We start from the raw sequence: 21,855 nt of genomic DNA on the forward strand, positions 1-21,855 counted from the left end.
AAAGGAGTCCATTCATCAAGGGAGTTTGTAGTTGATTTCTTATTTTATCCTTATTTATTATCACTGCTGAAAATATTCTTTCAGTTGCTGCTGATGAATGAGGAGGCACAGTATAGCTTTAACTAATGTCGTTAAATTAGGAAACATTTGTTCTCCTACAGCATTTTTTATTTCAAAAACACTACGAATTCATGACCTTTTTTCAATGCTTCTACGGTCTTCAATAATTGCCATCCTCTATCAAGCTCTTCATAATGCCCCTAGGTATACATTTCTGTGTCTAAAAACTGACCATCGTCGGTTGGATTTATCTTTTCAATGGAATCCAAATTACGCTGTGCATCACTAAAAGATGGTTATTACTCATATTAAAATATTTAATTTTTCCACCGGTTTTCATTGTTGCAATGATCTTATAACGCGCGAATAGTGTTTGAATAGCGAAGAATATATTTTCATTGGCTAGTGCCAGTCGGATTGCGTGAGTATGGGATAGGGGGGGGGGAGAAGTTAGCGAACAGTGAGAGGGGGAGGAAAAAAGAGAAATCATGCTTGTGTCATTGAATGTGACATATGAGGAGGTAGGAGAAGAGAAAAATATTACACTCACATTTCTAACTCATGCTATTGTTATTATTCGGAAGGAAGGAAGTACTAGATCTGTTGGTGAACGTCCTAAACACTAAACATTTATAAAAAGTACTAGATCTAGTACGAAAGTACTAGTGGGTGGTCACCCTGCTGCGAGCGCTAGTCAGCACTGGAATGCATACCACTTTGGGACAAAGGACTTGGTTGCTCCCTAAATTAATAAGGCATAAAAACTGAAGAATAATGAAATTGTATAATTTAGAGAGAAATCTGCATACACGAATAAACAAAATAAAATAAAAAAGTTCAGAAGAATAAAACACACAATCATGCCATAACTGAAACCGAATAACTACCAGCGAAAACTGCTCACATTAGTGGTAATTTACGTTCTGAGAGCTAATAATACTAAAGCGCATGTTATTCAAAAGAATAACTTTGATTGACAGGTAAACTCTGCAACACAACAGTACAGGAAGCATTACAATGAATTGTTATTTAAGCCTTTGTATTTGTTTAAGAAACGCTGTTTTTGGAATTCGACATCTAATCCAATTTTAATAAAATAAACTAATACATCAGTACGCTTGGTTGTATCTTAAAAAAATATGTTATTGACAGCGAAATTTGAAATATATTTTTAACTGTAACCAAAACCTTACGTATTTATACATTAATGAATACTTAACAGTTAGCACTATATAAGCAAAGTGTCTGCTCCAAAAACTAGGTGATCCCCAGATCACTCTAACTTGAATGAGTAACCCAAAGGATCATTTAACCCATTACTCAGCGGTGGTTCCACTCAGTGACAGGCCTACCCTACCCCTGAAAAGAGTCGTTCATATCCCACGAAAAGCACCTACCAAAAGGCCCTGTCAAGGCTACGTCACTAGAAGCTATACCATAGGCAAACATTCACTGGAATGCAGTGATTGAGGCAGTTCAACGGCACGGCGAAAGCTCAAGAGAGCGCTCAAATTTAGGTTATGTAACGCTTGCTAATAAAAAAACAAACAAACCGAACTTGGAAATTACCAGGCATATATATGTATATATATAGTACAATAATTCACATTTTACAGATTAAATAATGCCATTATTTTGTCACTGTATTAAATAAGTAACGTGGATTAGTTTGGTAAATTTGTAAGAAAAAATTAACAGGGATTTTTCAATCAATCACTAGAAGGAAATACAGATATAAGATATTCAGTATAACATTAAACATAAATTATAAATGCAAACATATATATGTCCTTGTACTTCATTTCACGAGACTATTTCCAAATAACTGGTAACTTGTGACGCAGCAGTCAGATGTCATATGATAGGTATTGTTGCATTATCTGCGTGCGAGCCATGTGCGTTGATGAAGTGGTCACGAGAACATGTGAAAAGGTGAGTGTGGTGGGGGGGGGGTTGCAAATAATTGTGCAAGACATTTCTTATTATGTTAATGTTGAGAATCGGTCTTCTGTTCCTTAATCTGCGAAACAGATAACATATTGAAGTAAAGCTATATGTCCATATATATTGATGGCATTCTAGCAACCAGCATTATATATATATATATACACGTTTGTGTGTGTGTATTTATCTTCAAGTTACTGCACGTTTAACTGTCATTGATACAGTATTTCTTTTTAACTAGGTTTAGCATTTGTTTCTACGGCAATGATGGGATCACCTGTAAAATTGCTGAGCGTTTGGGCAGTTTTTTCTATTGTAATATTGAGTTGCAGTTCCTTTGATGAGCATTTTCTTCAGAAATTAACATCTGACGTTGCACCAAATGGGAAGTTATGGGCCTTGATTGTAGCCGGCTCAGATTCGTGGTTTAACTATAGGCATCAGGTATGTTTGTGATAGCATGGCTTATGTACTTTAGACTGTTATTGTTATGTTAGCTTTCCTTTTCTCATTGAAGTAGAGAAGTTTATACCATTATGCACTTAATATTATACAATGCACATTATTCATTTGAAATGTCTAGAACAACACAGTGTGAAACTGGAATGAAAAATCATTCACTAACTAAATTATTTACATACCAGTATTTTGCCAATGCAAGTTAGCATTATCAAAGGCTTTTAATCAAAATTCACTACAAAAAGATCCATAGTTAGGTCTGTCTTCAGTATGTATCCTTGATGTTCCTTTGATAATGCCTAGCATTATCAGAACAGGGCCAATCAGCCTTCTGACCTGCCTAGGAAAAATAGCTGAGAAGGTAATACTAATAACACTGCAGAAAGTCATTAACAAATTAAATCTCATTTCAGATAAGTAATTTGGATTCTGTGAGAACCATGCCACAGAACAAGTTCTCAGAGTTGTGGAAACACATCAGCATAGGGTTCAATTGGAAGCAGCACACAAGGGCAATCTTCCTGGACATTGCAAAAGCATTCAACAAAATATGGCACAATTGGCTTCTTTTCAAACTCCTGCAGGCCAATTTCCACTGGTCAAACTTATCAAATTGTGCCTCAGCGATTGCAAACTCTGAGCAAAGCTGCAGGAAATTAGATTGTCTGAATACTTCACTTAGGCATTCCCCCAGAGCTTCCTACTATCACCTACACTTTTTGCTATCTGTGTGGCTAGCATCCTATGCACAGTTGCCACCACAATGGCCTTACACGCAGATGATACTGCAATAATGGTTTGTTCCTTGCAACCTAGATTGGCAACTAAAAAAGTGCAAAACACAGTCTTATTACTAGAACAGTAATTGAACAAATGACAAATTGATGTTAATGTAGACAAAAACACTGCAGTGCTATTCACAAGAAGAAAAGTATCCCACATAGGGCAAAGTTGTCATGTTTGGTGCCCCCCATTCCATGGCGGCTAGTAGCCAAATAACCTAGGGATACAAGATCGATTATATCTGCTCAAAAGCAAATAGGATAATGGGACAGTTATACCAGTACTGAATTGTCATAGCCAGCTAAGCACGGAACTTAAACTCTTGCTATACAAGATGCTGATCAGGCCAGTCCTGATGTATGACTCACCTGCATGGAGTCACACAGAGGATTCAAATGCTAGCGAACCACAGACAATCCAAAACAAGTGTTTACAAATAGCATTTAGCACACCATGTTTCATATGAAACATACAGCTTCATAGTGAAGCCAATATTCCTCAAATCAAAACTTCCCTGTACAAAAAAAAAAAAAAGGGTTGCAAAATTCTTTGCAGATACTGCTATCCACTGTAACCCACTAATTTGCCAAGGGACAGTGAGCATGATCCTACAAAATACAAATGTCCCAAAACCATACTGAAAAGTTTAGTTTTTTGAAAACCCACTGCCAGAAGCCCAAAATGAGTGAACCAAAGGCTCAATAATATTCCTAGCCCATTACAGTCCACCAACTACCAGTACACTGAATAAACATCTCCAGAAAAACTCACTGGTGGTCAATAGCCAACAGTATTCCTTAATCCAGACATTTCATTGCAAATCTGACAAATGGATAAAAGGACCACAAGTCCAATTCATCCATTTTTCCAGCACAGTTAACAGATAATGTTAGTGTGAACTAGCAAAATTTCAGCATGTAAATAATTTAGTCAGTAAATTATTTATTTTCATTCCAGTCTTGGAAACTTCATGAGTCAGTGCAGCAGCTGTAAAAAAAAAATATAAATATATTTGAATATATAAATACAAGGCCGTGCAGTTAGCCTAGTGACTATGCGCCTCGCAACCATATGCCTGGGATAGGGGTGTCCTAGGCTCGATTCCCGTCATTGACGTGAGGAGCTTAAGGATCTATCTCAGCCATAGACAAGTTAGCCGGTCTTGGACGTGGACTGCAGGGTTTTTCTCCCCAGTTTTTCTGGGGGTTTTCTTCCCGCAAGCAGGCAAACCAGCCCCATGAACACGCGCATCTACAGCCATAGGACTAGCCACCTTATCCTCTGGATGGGTACGGCCCTTCTAAGCCGTACCCGTCCAGAGTACGGTACTCTAGAAAACCGTACTCTGGATGATAGCTCCGTAACAGGCCACTATGCCTAATACCTGAAGGGAAGAAGAAGATATAAATGTTATATAATGTGTGTGTGTGTGTGTGTGTGTGTGTGTGTGTAATATGTTAAAGATACCAAGCTATTTTAAACCTGGTTTTACTCCATTTCCCAAGTAAGCAAACAGACAAGTCAAGTTTGTACCTGCACATATTGCGAGTCTAGCTGACCCTCAAAGTAGTGCAAGACCAAGGCAACTCATGGTAAAAGTAGAATAAGCACTAATCACTAATCTTAATATTTACCCTTAATGCAAAGCACATCTCCTAGAGGAGATGTATGATGCTTTGTATTAAAGGCAAGGGGCCACTACCCAGACCGGTTTCGACCTTTATTGAGGTCTCATCAGTGGGAGCCAGGTTAGAAATACCAAGATTTTAGTAATACAGAGCTTATAAGTATTTTACCAAAACAAGTTACCATAAGCTGTTTTAACCTTAAATAAAAATCTCAGGAGGAGATATAAATGTAGAAAGTATTTTACCTTGGGTATAATAAACGTTAAAGATACCAAGCTATTTTAAACCTGGTTTTACTCCATTTCCCAAGTAAGCAAACAGACAAACAAGTCAAGTTTGCTCCTGCACGTATTGCGAGTCTAGCTGATCCTCAAAGTAGTGCAAGACCAAGGCAACTCACGGTAAAAGCAGAATAAGCTATATATATATATATATATATATATATATATATATATGGATTGTGCAGTTATTACAGATGTCCACAGACTCCACATACTTATATTATAATAATAATAATAATCTACTCTGCCTGCAGCATATCCATCATATTGAAATCTTATGCACCCATCTTAAATACCTCTGATATCTTAAGTGTTCTGTCATATCACAAATGATATATGATATCATTTGTGATATTTTGAAAAAGAGATTATGGAAGAGATATAAGAGAGGGATGGAGGACAGATACACGAAGAATATAAGACGTAGGCCAGGAGAGTGACCAGAATGGTGAGGAAGGCAAAACTGGAATATGAGAAGAGATTGGCACTAAGATCCAAAGAAAATCCTAGGGTATTTTTTAGCTATGTGGCCAGTAGGCGGCGAAACAATTGTGGAAGAATGACATTGCAGGATAAAAATGGGAATAGAGTGACTGATGCAGAGGACGTAGTGGAATTGTTCAATGAGCACTTTATTGGAGTATTTCATTCTGGAGGAGGTTTTAATACTAGAGGGATAGGGTAGGTTCAGGGCTTAGAGGTGAGTGTGTTCCAAATACTGAGTACTCTGGATACCAGTAAAGCTGTTGGACTGGATGGTATTTCACCACAGGTTTTGAGAGAATGTGCTAAACAACTGACAGCTCCGTTGACCTGGCTTTTCAATGAAAGTCTGGCTGTGGGAAAGGTACCCAGGGAATGGAAGGAAGGTAAGATAGTGCCGCTGCATAAGGTCAGTAGTAGACTGGAAGTGTCTAATTATAGGCCTGTTTGTGTGTCATCAGTAGTTGTTAAGGCCTTGGAGAAATTAGTGAGGAACTATATACAGTGTTGGGCAGATGAGGGTAATGTTATCTGTGAGAATCGACATGGATTTGTTAAGGGACACTCTTGCTTTAGTAATATGATTGCCTTTTATAATAAAGTGACAAGAGCAGTTGATGAGGGAAAGGCATATATTGCCTTTTTTTTGGATTTTGCAAAGGCGTTTGACAGGGTGCCACATGATTAGCTGATGTTTAAGTTGTAGCACATGGGTTTAAATGTTGGGTTAGTCAAATGGATTCAGGATTGGCTGACTGAAAGGTATCAGAGTTGTGTATGGTGAGGCAATATCAAGGAAGCAGAAGGTTACAAGTGGGGTTGGGATCAGTACTGGGACCTGTATTGTTCAACCTTTATATCAATGATATTGTCAATGGATTGAAAGGGGACATTCAGTTGTTTGTAGATAATGTGAAGCTGGGAAAGGTTATCAGTAATAGTACAGATGTGGCAGCCCTGCAAGAGGATTTGTATAAACTAGACAGATGGGCAAATGAATGGGGTTGTCGGTTCAGTGCAGCAGAATGTAAAGTCTTGAGGTTTGGGATCCATCGATGGGGTGGGGGGGGATGCATACTCAATTCAAGGAGCTGTACTGGAGGAGGTAGGGAAGATGAGAGATCGTGGGGTGATGATTGATAGAAAACTGAAATTCAGGGAGCTTATTGCAAAGGTGGTGAGGGTAACTCAGAGGATTGCTGTAATACTGAGAAGGATGCTGACCTGCAGAGATAAGAGTTATCATTCCGTTGTATAAGATTCTGATCAGACCACACTTAGACTATTGTTCTCAGATTTGTCCCCAGGATTTGAAGGGGATAAATTGACTGTGGAACGGGTACAAAGGTGGATAACAAAGATGGTTTCAGGACTGTACAATATGAGTTTTGAGGATCGATTGAGGGAATGTGGACTGCAGAGTTGCCTGGATAGAAGAAGGAGAGGTAATATGATCGAGACTTTTAAACTGTTAAGAGGCAGTTACAGGGTAGACATTAGAGAGTTCTTTCACTTGGTGGAATGGCGGGAAGGAGCGATGACAAGGGACCATCCCTGGAAGTGACAAAAGGAGGCTGTGCACAAGAAGGTGAGGAGTGTTTTCTTTACGTGGAGGGTGGTTGAACCTTGGAATGCGTTGCCTGAGAGAGTGGTTGGAGTGGGAATGGTTAATGGGTTCAAGGAGTGGTATGATAAACTTCGTGTTTCCTGAAAACGACCTCCTACGATGAGTATTTTGACTCCATGGAGGTCTGGATAATAATAATAATATCACATCTTCTGTCTGCTGAACTGCACAGATTACATGCCTTTAATCTATCTTCATAGCTTTCACAGGTCTGAAATCCTTTTCATCAACTACTTCTGCACCCTCTTCTAAGTTTCTTTATCCTTTCCAAATCCTGGTGACCAGATTTGATCACCTTATTCTAGATGTGGTCTGATCAGGGCCTTATACAATAGAACCACAAATATTTTATTCCTACTGATTAATGTTCTTGATACTGCAGGAATCCTATGAGTTGTCTTTTGCACTGTTCCCCTTAAATTTAAAATTTTGATCCACCATTATTCCTAGATCCCATCCTCCTCCAGTATACTTCCACATATAGAATATGCAGTCAGTCTCCCACCTGCAGATCCCAACATTCACAACCTCACATTTGGTGATTTTATACTGGTATTTCCTTTCTTCTGCCTTCATCTGCCCATCTCCTTCATATCTTTCTGAAGAGCCCCTACATCAACACTACACTTAAGAACCTTTTCTAGTTTCCATCATTTGCAAACAGTCTAATAACTCGCTAACGTCTCGTGACAATATCATTAACATAAAGGTTGAAGAGTAATGGTCTTAATATATAGTCTTGTGGAACCCCACTAGCAGCAGCTTCCATTTAATATCTGTCAAACAGCCAATTGCAAATTCACCTTACCAACTTAATATCTAAACCTATACATTGCAGCTTAAATATATGCTTATCATAAGGCAACCTGTCAAATGCTTTTGCAAAACCCAAAACATTATAATGTATGCATTTCCTTCAACAACCACTTTTCCCTTAACCAATCTTTGCTGACACTCTCAGAAATTACTTTCATTTGCCCACATCTGAGTGTAAGTTCTTACTGGTTTCTTCTGTACTTAATAGCTACATAAGTAATATAAACTATTTCTATAATTTGATACCTTCATACTAAAACAGGAAAAGATTTTAGTGTGTGTTTGTGGACTATAAAACAAATCAGTAAAAATGAAATCAGTATGAGGTATAGTGCAATTGTTGCATTTTTTTTTTCTTCAAATAAAATATTTTTCTTCCAATTAAGGTAGGCAAAAAACTTGTTTAATAATTTCTTTGCTTGGCACTACCACTTCAATAATAGCAAGTTATATATTGTAATAGGAAAGAAGACAGACTTTTTTTTTTAATTTACACATAAAATTGACATATAAATCATAGGTATTATTACAATATATTTATTATTATTATTATTATTATTATTATTATTATTTCCCAAGACCTCATGGAGTCAAAGACTCATCTGGGAGGTCCTTTTATCACACACACATCTCATCATACCGTGTCTTAAACACACTCAAACTCCATGCAGACACCACACTCTCAGGCAAGGCATTCCAATCATTCACAATCCTGCACAAAAAAAACCTGCCTCTCACTCCCCTACTCACACCCTCTTTATACAATTTCCAGGGATGACCTCTGGTTCTCCCCTGATCTCCCACTATTCTCTGTGGAACTTCTCCACCATTGATCTTATAACAAACCCTTACCAACTTGTAGGTCTCTATCATATCTCCCCTCTTCCTTCTCTCCACCAGACTCTGCAAATTACATCTTCTCAATCTTGCCTCATACTCAATATTTCAGAGGTTAGAAACTACCTTAGTCAGTCGCCTTTGGACCCTTTCCAACATCTCTTCATCCTTCTGAAAACCCGGTGACCAAATCTGGGCACAATAGTCCATGTGTGGCCTAATCAAAGCCTTATACAATGGAACAAGAATCTTCCTACTTCTTCACGTCAGTGTCCTCTGCATCATTCCCAGAAGTCTTTGTGTTGTCTTCACAATTTTGGCGATGTGTCCCCTAAATTTTAGATCCTTATCCACTATCACCCCCAGATCTTTTATTTCCTCTACCTCCAACAATATATTCTCACCAAGCATAAATTCTGCATCCCATCTTTGTTTTCCAAATTTTAAAACCTTACATTTTGCAACATTGAACTCGCATCCCAATTTCAGTGCCCAATCGCTCAATTTATTCAAGTCTTCTTGCAAGGCCACAACATCTTCACTACTCTTTATGGTTCGTCCCAACTTTGCATCATCTGCAAACAACTGAATATCTCCATCCAAATCTTTGCCAATATCATTAATATACAAGTTAAATAGTAATGGCCCTGAAACACACCCCTGAGGCACTCCACTAGTGACTTTCCTTTTCCTGGATATCGTACCCCCATACACAACTTGTTGATACCTATCAGATAGCCAGTCTCCAATCCAATGCACTAATCTAATATCCAACCCCATCTGCTCTAGTTTGACTGTCAACTTATCATGAGGTACTCTATCAAAAGCCTTTGTGAGATCCAAGTGTATTACTGTGTATCCTTCTCCTCTGTCCAAGGAAGCAGTCACTTTATTGTAATAAGTAAGTAGATTACTAAAACATGACCTCCCTTTAGCAAATCCATGCTGTCCATCAAAGATTATACCATTGTTGTCAACCCAACTCTGGATCCTAGTTCTCACAAGCTTCTCCAACAACTTAACCACAACACCTGACACAGAGATAGGCCTATAGTTTGATGCTTGATTTGAAACATAGAAAAAAAAAATTATCTTTAAAATATCCAAATGAAAGCTTTAATGATTTACCCACAGTTATAGAAATCATTTATGCTGCATGGGCCACTGTGAGCAGGATACACACTATACAGCATCTCCCAGTCAAATGAGCCACTTTCTCAAGATGTGGCCTGTTTTTACTAAAAGGACTCTGGTGACATTGAGTATTCCTGCTGTAAAGGGATGCCTTTCTAGCTGGAGTAAATGCCAATTAGTTCTAGGTGGTAGATGACTTTCATTGCCTGGGGAATTATCACCATGTTGCTTATTGAAGACCTGAAGTGGTTGCCATTATGTTTGGTTCCTGATTTTTCTTTCCTCTCCCCCCAACCTTTGACATGCAAAGTGAGTAAGTGATACCCTTCAAGGGTATGCTAAACATACTGCAAGGATGCAGTCACCCCCCCCCCCCCCGATCTTCAGGGTTACAACAGAAAAGCAGTTCTTCAGGTTGGTCACTAGTTAGTGTTTGGGGCACCAGATGGTAATGCACCTCTCAGGCAGATTCCTAATCAACTGGCACATAATCTTGCTGTCCACTACACTGCCAGGTCATGATTGGAGGGAGCCATATGATTGTATGTAGAGGGAGTTGCTGTTGAGACCATGCTGTGGTTTGGAGACCAGATGCCCTCTGTTTGGGTGACATGTTCAATAGTATTTTCTCCCACTACATGTTTTCATTCTGATTTTCTCTTCACCTTTTATAACATTAAATATAAAACCAAGTCTAAATAAGTATAGTATGGTTAAACTGAAAAATAAACCTCCTTCAAAAATGTGATGTTTTATTTCTGATTGAACCACAAATTTCTACTAAATCAACCACAGGAGAGTTCATTTTAATTGTCCAGATTACACCCTGTGTGACGTGTTCTGCCATAGGGGAGATATTTATGCTTTTGTGCATTCTGATGTTACTTGCCAAAGTATGCCTCACCTAGAATTTCACATTCTTGATCTTCTGTGACTTAAAATTTCTTTGCCACATGTTGCTTCATTCATCTGCTACTTCTACCATTCTCTCAATTCTGAAAAGCATTCTGACCTTTTCAACTTTCTATCTTCAAAGCTTGATTTCATACAGTCATACCTGTTGTGATCTTGTTACAGAAATAATTCATATTTGAATGGAAACTTTAATTCCTCCTCACTCTGTTCAAATTTCCACCATCTAAACTCTGATTCTCCAAGAAGTGTGCCAGGACTGTCCAAGAAAAGCAAACAGCCTTTCACAAGTAACTTGAAACCAAAGACAGTCTACATAGTTGCCTGCAGCACTTGTAAAAATACCATTAAAGGGGCAAAATCTAAATTCAACAAGGATAAATTTAGAAAACTTGCTGCATGCACCACTGACTCACTGCCAGTGAGTCACACGTTGCAGCACATTCTTGTCCCTCACTAAAGCTGTTGGGTGCAACTTCCGTCCATCTGTGCTACTTCCTCTATCTCACCCAAATGTTGGCTTTGTAACATTACTTAATGACAAGGCTGGTATCTTGGCTTCATTCTTCTCTTCAAACTCCTACATAGATGACTATGGCAAATTACCTCCTCCTTTGCTAGAATATTGCATCCCCTGCCTCCTATGACCTTCCATCAGAAAGATATCAGAAGAATCTTGAATAATTTGGATACCACAAAGGTAGCCGGACCCAGTGGAATCTCACCATTGTGCTCAAGAGATGTGCTCCTTAACTAACACGTATTCTCTATCATCAAAAAAAAAGAAGAGTTGTTTACTATGATGCTATCAACATATTGATTTAATATCACTTGTGTAAAGTAATGGAGAAGGTTATCAACATTCATCTTCTTCAACACCTTGAGAACTACTGTCTAATTAGCAACCACCAGTGTGGATTTCTGATGATCGAGATCCCCAGAGGATCTCCTGGCCTATGTTGTGCACCTTTGGACCCATTCCATGGAAAGGTTTGGAGAAACCTGTGCCATTGCTCTTCACATTTCTAAGACTTTTGATAGGGTATCTCATCGAGGGCTTTGTAACAAGTTGCCATCATTTCGACTGTCTTTATCCTTATGTAAGTGGATTGTCAGTTTTCTCTCAGCTTGATCTTATAGTTGATTCACCCATTTTTGTATTCTTGTTCTATCTTTGCTCTGGACTTGCCTTGTTCATTTTTCTTTATTATTTCAATTTTTTCTTTCAATGAGATTACTTTACTTTTCAAATCATTTTAACACTTACACTTTTTTGCTCAATTCTTTTACTCATGATGAAGGTTGGGAAAATACTTTAGAATAATAATAAAAAAAAAAAAAGTAAGGAAAACAATTGAAAAGGAGGCATGAGATATGATCATCAAAATGCTATGCAAATAGCAGATGACATAAATTTTCGCGCTAAATTTGGTAAATGTTTTAAATCGGTAACTAAATTATTTCATCCTGGTAAATGATTTTTTAAAATAGTTAGCCATAAAAAATGCATACATGGAAAATTTTTAAACTCTGTAACATTTATTTTTAAGATGTATATAGGTGCACTAATTGAATTTGAGTATAACAAAAAAAAGCACTAATCAAAAATGCACAAATCAGAGGCATTAATTGAGGGATTGCTGTACTTAAGAATAATAATACTCTATGCAGACGTTTAGTGAAACAAAATATACGGAGAAAGCATTATATTTTGTAGTTCTGTACTTGTTTTAAGAACAGGATCTGCATTTTTGCATGTATAAGGACCATTCCTGATTAGTAAAAAAAAACAAGATATGTTATTAGTAAAAAAGCAAAGTAAAAAACAAAAAGAGGAAATATAAGAAGTACAAAATGAGTCCTGTTTTGAAAAATAAGTTTTGCTATAGTTCCTATCTGATTGACAGTGCAAAATTTCTATGTCATACCTTGAAAGGAAAAGATTATCATGAATATCTCTACTGGAACATCACAAAATTAGTTTTATCAGTCAGTTTTTGTCATCTGAGAGAAAGAACATAAAATTTTAAAATGAGCTGATTGGTAAATTTTTGAAATTTCTCTCACTAAATTAAAAAAAAAAAAAAAAAAGGATGGATTGAGTGGGTAAAATATTCCACAAAAACAAGAGCATGTGTATTGTACATTTTCATTTAGCAAAGATTCATATAAATCTATAGAGTAAAACAGGTAGTTATGCCTATTTTATAAATTATTCAAAACTTAAGTGAAATTTTACCATTTGTTTAATTTAGGCAGATATTTGCCATGCATATCAGATTCTGCATAGACATGGAATTCCAGATGAACAGATTGTTGTGATGATGAAAGATGATATTGCCAATAACGAACAGTAAGTTATTTCTGTTTTTTTGTTAGTACAAGTATGTAAATGCTAATGCAGCCATATAAGAAAACGTAGGAAAATTTTTGTGCGGTACAAATTTATACAATGTTATTTATCTCATGAATAATTAGAAACAGCTTTCAGAAATTATGGGATTTTTAATTTAATTTTTTAAACATTAATAAATTATAATTTATTTGTCTGAGATATTTCCTGTTATTAGAAGAAATGCAGGACGTGATGCACTCTTATATCACAATTGTTAGCCCACACTCTTGATGAATATGTGTTCACTGCATGCATACCACATACATGCATGATGTGAGGAACCCATATAATCATCATCAAATTCTTGACATGTACTCTCAAGGGATGCACAGGATATTATGATAGTACTATATGAAGAACTTGCATTATTATTAACTTCCTATCAGAAATTTTCCTCCAAATTAATCTGTTATCTGTCAAGATAACAGATTAATTATACGATCTGACTAAATATACGATCTGACTTCAACATTGTCAGATCATATATTTGTGTCTTCTAAGGCATTTTTTACTATATCAGTTGACCTATATCTTGATCTTCCTCTGGGTCTTTTTCCTGCCAACCTGCCAGAGAACACTTATTTTGTTAATCTTTCCTCTCCCATTCTGTTTAAGTGACTATACCACCTGATAGATCTGCTAAAAATGTCAAGTTCTTTACTAATATCCTCGTTCTTAATATGATGTTGCCCACTGATGCCATGTGTTTGTGCCCCTAATCTTTCCCAGGAGTCTCTTTCTCTAGTTTTCGGTCAAGTGTTTTATTTGTAACCCAGCTCTCAAATCTATAATTTAAAATTGGTTTGAACACTGTCCTGTAATGGCTAATTTAGTGTTTTGACTAATTTCTCTCTTTGTTGACTATTTCCATATTTAATTTACCATCTTACTTTCCTAATCTTTGCTCTCCTATTCTGTTTAAGTGACCATACTACCTGAGATTAGCTCTGCTAACACATTCCTCCTGGTTGGCTGAGTGGTTAGCATATCTGCTCTCCAGCCAAAAGTCTGCAGGTTTGAATCCTGCCATGGGCATGGATGTTTTTGATTGTCTGTGAAAATACTAGTGGTGGTGGTAGTGGAAAGTAGATGGCATCGGTCTAGATGATGCAGTTCGCTATAGTTGGTGGATTTGAGTGGTGGAGACAGTTGTACAGTAGGTTCCTTCTCTCGATGAGTCTTTGGACTCCTTGGAGATGTCATGTAATAATAATAATAATCTTCACTAAAAATTGTGCCTAAATAGCTCAAATGTTTGACTCGTTCTATAGATTCTTGGTTCATGATGCAGCTTATATTTTCAATGTTTCTGCCTATTTTCATTGTCTTGTTATTGGTGATTTCCATACCAAATTTATTACAACAATTATTTACTTTAATCAGTGCATCTTACAGACTTGTACTGGATTTATTTAAAAATATAACATCATCTGCATAAAGTAAAGAGCTGAGATTAACATATCCAATTTTGATATCGGGTTTATTACTGCTTTCCTTCATAATGTGATCTATATCGATAATGAATAACAGAGGGGATAATGTACTTCCTTGTCTGAAACCTGATTTAACATCAAACCATCTTCTTGTACTTCCTTAACTGATGACTTACAACTCAAATAATGACTAAGTACCATCATTATCATCAAATTCCTGACATCTACCCTCAAGGGGTGTACAGGATATGATAGTACTAAATGTAAAATTTACATCATTACTAACTTCCTATATATAATTTTTCTCCAAATCAATCTGTTACCAGTCAAGACTCCAACATTATCAGATCTTATATTTCTTTCTTCTAAGGCACTTTTTACCATATCAATCCACCTATATCTTGGTCCCTCCTCTGGGCCTTTTTCCTGCCAACCTGGCAGAGAACACTTGTTTTGCTAATCTTTCAAATCAAATTCTGTTTAAGTGTTCATACCACCTGAGATTAGCTCTGCTAACAATGTCAAGTTCTTTCCTATATCCTCCTTTTTAAAATGATATTGACATTGATGCCATCTGTACACCCCTAATATTTCTCAGGACTCACATCTGCAGTCTCTAGTCTTTGATCAAGTGTTTTATTTCTAACCCAGCTCTCAGATCCATAAGTTAGAAATGGTTTGAACACTGTCTTGTATCCATTTAATATAGTGTTTTGACTAATTTCTCTGTTATTCCATATAAATTTATTCATTTGACTTCCTACCATACCAGCTTTGTTGATTCTGTTGTCTATTTCCATATTTCATTTGCCATCTTCATTAAAAATCATATCTAAGTAGCTAAAATGTTTTACTTGTTCTATATTCCATTCACAATGCAGTTGATATTTTCAATGCTTCTACCTATTTTCATTGTCTTTATTATTATTATTCAGGCCTCCATGGAGTCAAAAGACTCATCGTGGGAGGTCCTTCCTAAGAACATAAAGTCTGTCAAGACTCATCGAGGGGAGGTTCCCACTAAGAAACACAAAGTCTATCATACCACTCCTTAAACTCATTGACTGTTCTTGCCCTCACCACTTGTCTTTGTCTTGTTATTGCTGACCTTCATACTATCTCTATTACAACAGTTATCCAATTTAGTCAGGGAATCTTGCAGACTTTTACTGTATTTATTTAAAAGTATAACATCATCTGCATAAAGTAAAGAGCTGAAATTAACATCTCCAATTTTGATATCAGGTTTAGTGCCACTTTCTTTCATAATGTGATCCACGTATATAATGAATAACAGGGAGTATTATGTAAATCCTTGTCTGACATCAGATTTAACATTAAACCATTTTCCTGTACTTCCTTCAATTCGAACGGCTGACTTACAACTCAAAGTATTGCTTGATATAATGCTCCACTGATACCATACAATTCTAGCGTTTTGTATAGCTTATCTCTTGGTACCTTGTCACATGCCTTTTCTGGATCTACAAAACTTAAATACAAATCTTTGTTACCTTCTCATGATTTTTCAACTGTTTGTCGTAAAGTGAAAATCTGATCCTGACAGCCTCTATTTGGCCTGAATCCAGCTTGTTCTTCATCAAGCTTCCCTTCCACAATCCTTCTCAATCTTTTCTGAAGTATACTTGCATAAATCTTACCAGGAACACTCACTATCGAAATATCTCTGTAATTCTCACATTCAGTTTTATTTCCCTTTTTATATATGGGTACTATGAGAGCTCTACTCCAATCATCTGGAATTCGTCCCTCTGTCCAGGCCTTTTGAACTATGCAGTGCAGCTGTAAACGTATGGTCTGTTGTTCCTTTGTAATATTATGCTATTATTTACTTTATGTTCTCTTTACTATATTATTATGCTTTTTCTCTTTACCTTAGATTATTACAAGTTATCTATTTTCTTAAACACCTTGGAAAATTTATTTAATGTTACAACTGCATCACCAAGATTCCCCTTTATAGGTATTAAATATGATTAAGATTACTAGCACAATCTCTCTAGATCTATCTCAAGCTTTATGGACAGTCGTGGCTACTCTTATTTACCTTCGCTCATAGGTTCATGTTTATTTAGAAACAGTGTATTGGATTAAGGATCAATGAATACACATTCTTTAACATAACAAACATGTATATTAAACTACGATGCACTTATATAGTATCTTAAATGAATTGGCTCTTTCTAAAAAAAAAATCCAAAGTTAAGAATTATAATATCTCAATAATTGTACATACATTAAAGCATGCAGCAATACTATCGTACAAGAATCTATGTTCTCATTCCAATACTAATTTCTTCATGCAATATATACTTCATTTAACAAGTTTCTCATATCTAAGTATACAAATTAATCTTCAGCTTCTTAGTCCAGAACAAAGAATCATAATTAACCTTTTTAAATGTCCCGTGGACTATCAGTCTATCTTCTGTAATGTTAAACAAACACATAAAATTCTACTCGCAGTTCTTCTCTGACACATATCTTAACTGGCTTTTTTATCTCTTTACTGGTTCCACTGACTGCTTTTTCTGTCCTGGACCTCAACATTCGTGCAGGCTTCTTTCCTTTAGCGGCATCGTATCGTGGGGGACTCCTAGGGCTTTAGGCATGTCACACCAATGCTTTCTAGGTCAGCCAAAGATGTTCGCCGCTCGATGCACATGGCAGACTATCTTATTGCCAAGGCATGCTGGTCCTACTTCTCTTCCCCTTCGATACCTCCTGGCTTCTCTCCAGACTTCTAATGGACCCACTTCCGTGACGCTGGATCGAGACACCACAAGAGGAGACTGCCTTCTTTCCACGTTTCTGCATGGTTGAAGCTTTTCCTGATCCTTTCTTATACTTCTCCTTGGTCCCTGGATTAAGGGTTGAGAACCCCTAATATTTCCATGCAAAAGGGGATGTGACCTTCAAAGTTGAATAATTCTGTTTCCCACAGACACAAAAACAATCTTATTTACCAAACGTGGGATATCCTTAGATGTCTGCCGCCTTTTGTTGCACTGTCCTTGAGACTTGCATTTGGGTAAGCTCGAACACAGTTGAAGACACTTTACATTGCACAAACAAAGCTTCTAAGCTATTTCTTAAAAATCGGAACCACATCAAAATGCTGGGCTGCTTTCTAAGGTATTGCCCTTGAAATATACAGTTTAACATTCATACAGTTTCAACATATACTTGCATGGTTTTTCATCAATCACAAAATTATTACAACTACAGAATTAATATATACCTTACAAAATTCGTAACAAAAATTTACAATCATTGTTAAATTACAATCTCCTTTATACAATCGTGACCTCTGTAAAAGTCGATGCAACGTTAAGAAAAAAAATTTCTACTGCATCGAATTTTACACAGCCACTGTAAGACTTTATACCTCCATACTTGAGCATTTCTGGTCAAATATCATCTACTCCAGCTGACTTTCCACATTTCAGGATTTTGATGGCTTTTTCTACTTCAAGTGTGGATATGTATTCCTGACTGCATGCCTGTTGAGTGTTTTTTACCGCTGTGCTATCACTGCTTGTTTCATTTAGCAATTTTTCAAAGTAATTACTCCATACTTCATCTCTAATTCCTTTTACAGCACTCTTTCTTCCATTTCTGAACTTCTTCAACAGCCTCCAGAATATCTTGCCACCTTCTTGATATTTATTTTCTGTGTTCTTACCAAAGTCTTCCTATGACTTTTTAGCTAGTTTTACACTGTTCAGCCTTCTTACATTTGTTTCTGTATTCTCTAAGAGCACAAGCTGACTTATTTACCAGGAACTTTTGATATGCTTTCTTCTTTTCCTTCACTGCCACTTTAACTTCTTGTGTCCACCATGGAGTTTTGATTTTTCTATCCTTGCAGACAACCCCACCACATGCATCTCTGGCTGGATCAATCAATTTTTTCTTCTGAGCTTGCCATTGAATCTCCGAGGTTTGGTTTTCCTGTTCTCAAACTCTTTCATTTTTTCTTGAATAATGTTTGTGTATTTTAGTCTACAGTTGACATCTGAGATTTGCTCAACTTTTATTTGCTTTAAAATTTTCTTACATGCTCATCTTTTCATTATGAAATTGAATTTTATTCTGTTTCCTCTTTACTCTATATGCTGTAGTGTCCTGCACCATTGAGAAAACATCACTCTCAATTATAACATAGTCAATGAGACCATTCTTATTCTTTTCCTCTTCTCTCCATATGAATTTGTGCACATTTTTATGTTGGAACATTGTGTTAGTAATAACCAGTCCATGTCCTGAGCAGAAATCCAACAGGTATTTGCCATTGTCATTAGCTTTGATCTTTTCTCCAAATTTTCCAATAATATTTTTGTATGTCTGTCAGTCATTTCCTACTTTGCTATTTAGATCCCCTCACCAGGGACCAACTTTTCATTTTTTCCTTATGTCAGTTGCTTTCTCTAAAGCCTTTTATCTTATTTTATCTTTATTTTATCTTAAAGATCTTTTATTCTATTCCTAATAAATTTCTCCAACATCTTGACTAGAACAGCAGTTATACAGACTGGTCTGTAATTGGAAGCTTTTGTCTTAGAACCCTGCTTGTGGAGTAGCACTATTTTACCTTCTTTCTCCTTAGGAATGTCACCAACTGCAAGACTTTCATTAAATAACCAGGTCAAGGGCATAGCTAGCTGTTGTGCACATTCCTTAAGAATATGGTGATATGTCATCCATTCCCACAACCTTATTAATATCTAACCCAATCGTCACCTGATACACCTCTGATTCTTTCACTTCCAATTCTCCTAATACTTGCCTCCATTCTATATACTGCATGGGTATCATTTACACCAGTATGACATATGTGCATGTTCAGCAATTCCACAATATATTTCAATGGCACTCTGCTGCCATAACGATCCTATAAGTTTGCTGCTGCTATAGACAGAGTGTAATAAAAGAGGATGCAGATGACATGCATTTTCAAATTAGCATGATGAGTGCAGGTTGAGTAATTATTATTATGGGAGGGGAAGTTCATAGATTGGGACATAGATTGCAAGGAGGAATGCCCACAGGGAAGAAAGGAAATGGAATTTATATAGCTGCTAAGAGATAATTTCATGAGACAGCATATAATGGAGGAGGACATGAGGTTCAAAAGTGCTGCATTTGGTCATAGCATCAGAGAACTTAGAAGTAACCAATCTAGCTGCACAGCTTCCAGTTGGGGGCATGGAATCTCACGTGGTCTTGACCTGGGAGATTGCCAGTCATGCAGAATTTTTTGTTAAGATGGGGGTATATGTGGAATTACAAGCAAGTGATTATGACAGTGTGAGGAGTCAGCTTTCAGCACTGCCATGGCTTAAGAATTTGAAGGGGGAGAGATGTTGATAGTGCATGGGAGATGATCAAGGGATGTTTGAAGAAAGCAGGCAGTATCAGACTGTATATCCAGAGTCAGGAGATAAATCAGGTAGGAGTTAGATGGATAATTAGCATCACTAAGCAGGAGTTTCAGAAAAAGAATGAAATATAAAAAAAAATGTGGATGAAATATAAAAAAAAAAAGGTGATCAGCATGCCATTGACCAGTTCCAGGCATGGAGAAGTGTGCTTTTGTGCTAAGGAAGTTAAAACTTTATTGAGAGGAAGCTATCTGATGAGACCAAAAGAAATCCTAAAGAGTTCTTTCACAATGTGGCAAGTAAAAAGGAAGAAGTGGTGATAGTAGAAGGTAACACAGTTAACCAGATAGTTGGGTTACTGAGTGATCATTTTGCAAGGGTGTATTACAATCCAGGGGTGATATTGCAATACTAGATGTGATATTGACTAATGGGAGAATAGGAATTAATAAATTGGAGGTGCTTAAGGTTTTGTAGAACCTTAATATGAACATTGTCATTGGATTAAAAGACATGTATTATGAAAATGTGCAAGGGAATTAGTACATCCTCTTATCAAGCTGTTTAATTTAAGCTTTAATTCTTGGAAGGTGCTAGTGGAGTGAAAAGAGGCAAAATAGTTCCACTGCACAAAGGAGATTCCAAGACTGAGGTAGCAACTTATAGGTCATTTAGTACTGTGGTTAAGGTATTGGAGAAGCTGGTAAAAGACCCAATTCAGATCTGTGTGGACAGGAGTATGATACTCTTTGGGAACTGATTTTGTGAAGGGTAAGTCTTGCCTTACTGATTTGCTTGTTTTTTATAATGAAGTGGCAATGGAGTTGGATAAAGGAAATGGCTACTCAGTTATACTGCTGAACTTTGCAAAGGTATTTGACAGGATTCCACATGAAACTCCATTACATAAATTGGAGCAAATGGGGTGATGAATGGATATGAAGCTAGTGATTTTAATTAGAGTATAGCTGATGGACAGATATCAGAATGGCTTATAGGAGAGTCAAGTCCAGAAGGCTGGTGTCAGTAGTGTACTACAGGGCTCAGTACTTGCCCTCTTCTGTTTAATTTATACATCAGTGATGTAGGAAATGATTTGAGGGAAAATGTTCAGCTGTTTGTTGATGCAAAACTGGGAAGAGCAATGATTAATGAACATGATGTAGATATCCTGCAGGATGACTTAAACTGGTGGCATGGGAAAAGGTAATGGCTGTGAGTTTAATCTGGTAGCCAAGCTTGATGCACTTTGGGAAAAAGAAATTACAAGCTGATAATTTGCTGATGGAGCCAGGGAATTGAAAGTGATTGTGGACAGAGTTGAAGTTTAGATGCCATATTACAAAGACACCCAAAACAGCACATCGGATTATGTAGATGTAATACACTGACAAACAAGGATTGGAAAGTTATTATTCTCTTTTATAAGGCTTTAATGAGGCAACATCTGCACTACTGTGAACATATCTCGTCATCTTGATTCCATGGGGATAGTGGAAAGAATCCAGAAGTGTATGATGATTGTGCAGGTCTATGGAATTCTCCCTATGAGAATAGATTTAAAGATTTGTGAGCTTTAAAAACTAGCTGATAGGCTCAAAAAGAGGAGCTATGATAGAAGCATGAAGATTATTAAAATACATTTTTATGGGATTAAC

At 36.8% G+C, this 21,855-nt stretch overlaps 1 protein-coding gene across 2 annotated transcripts in view; it reads left to right on the plus strand.

The window, feature by feature from the left end:
* The first annotated feature begins 1,837 nt into the window (after window positions 1-1,837).
* The window catches only part of LOC150102621 (legumain-like), a 205,102-nt gene continuing 185,084 nt past the window's right edge, over window positions 1,838-21,855 (plus strand). The window contains exons 1-3 of one of the 2 annotated variants that reach the window (XM_090399527.1): window positions 1,838-1,992; window positions 2,246-2,448; window positions 13,220-13,317. In XM_090399527.1, the coding sequence (XP_090255653.1) occupies window positions 2,269-2,448; window positions 13,220-13,317 (278 nt within the window). In that variant the 5' untranslated portion in view covers window positions 1,838-1,992; window positions 2,246-2,268. Of the gene's footprint in view, window positions 1,993-2,016; window positions 2,105-2,245; window positions 2,449-13,219; window positions 13,318-21,855 lie in introns of those variants that run through there. The other variant, XM_090399528.1, reaches the window with a different exon arrangement.

The sequence above is a fragment of the Typopeltis vanoorti genome, chromosome 10 (genome assembly GCF_054136105.1).
Source record: "Typopeltis vanoorti isolate ZY-2024b chromosome 10, IOZ_Tvanoo_1.0, whole genome shotgun sequence".
Classification (NCBI taxonomy): Eukaryota; Metazoa; Arthropoda; class Arachnida; order Uropygi; family Thelyphonidae; genus Typopeltis; species Typopeltis vanoorti.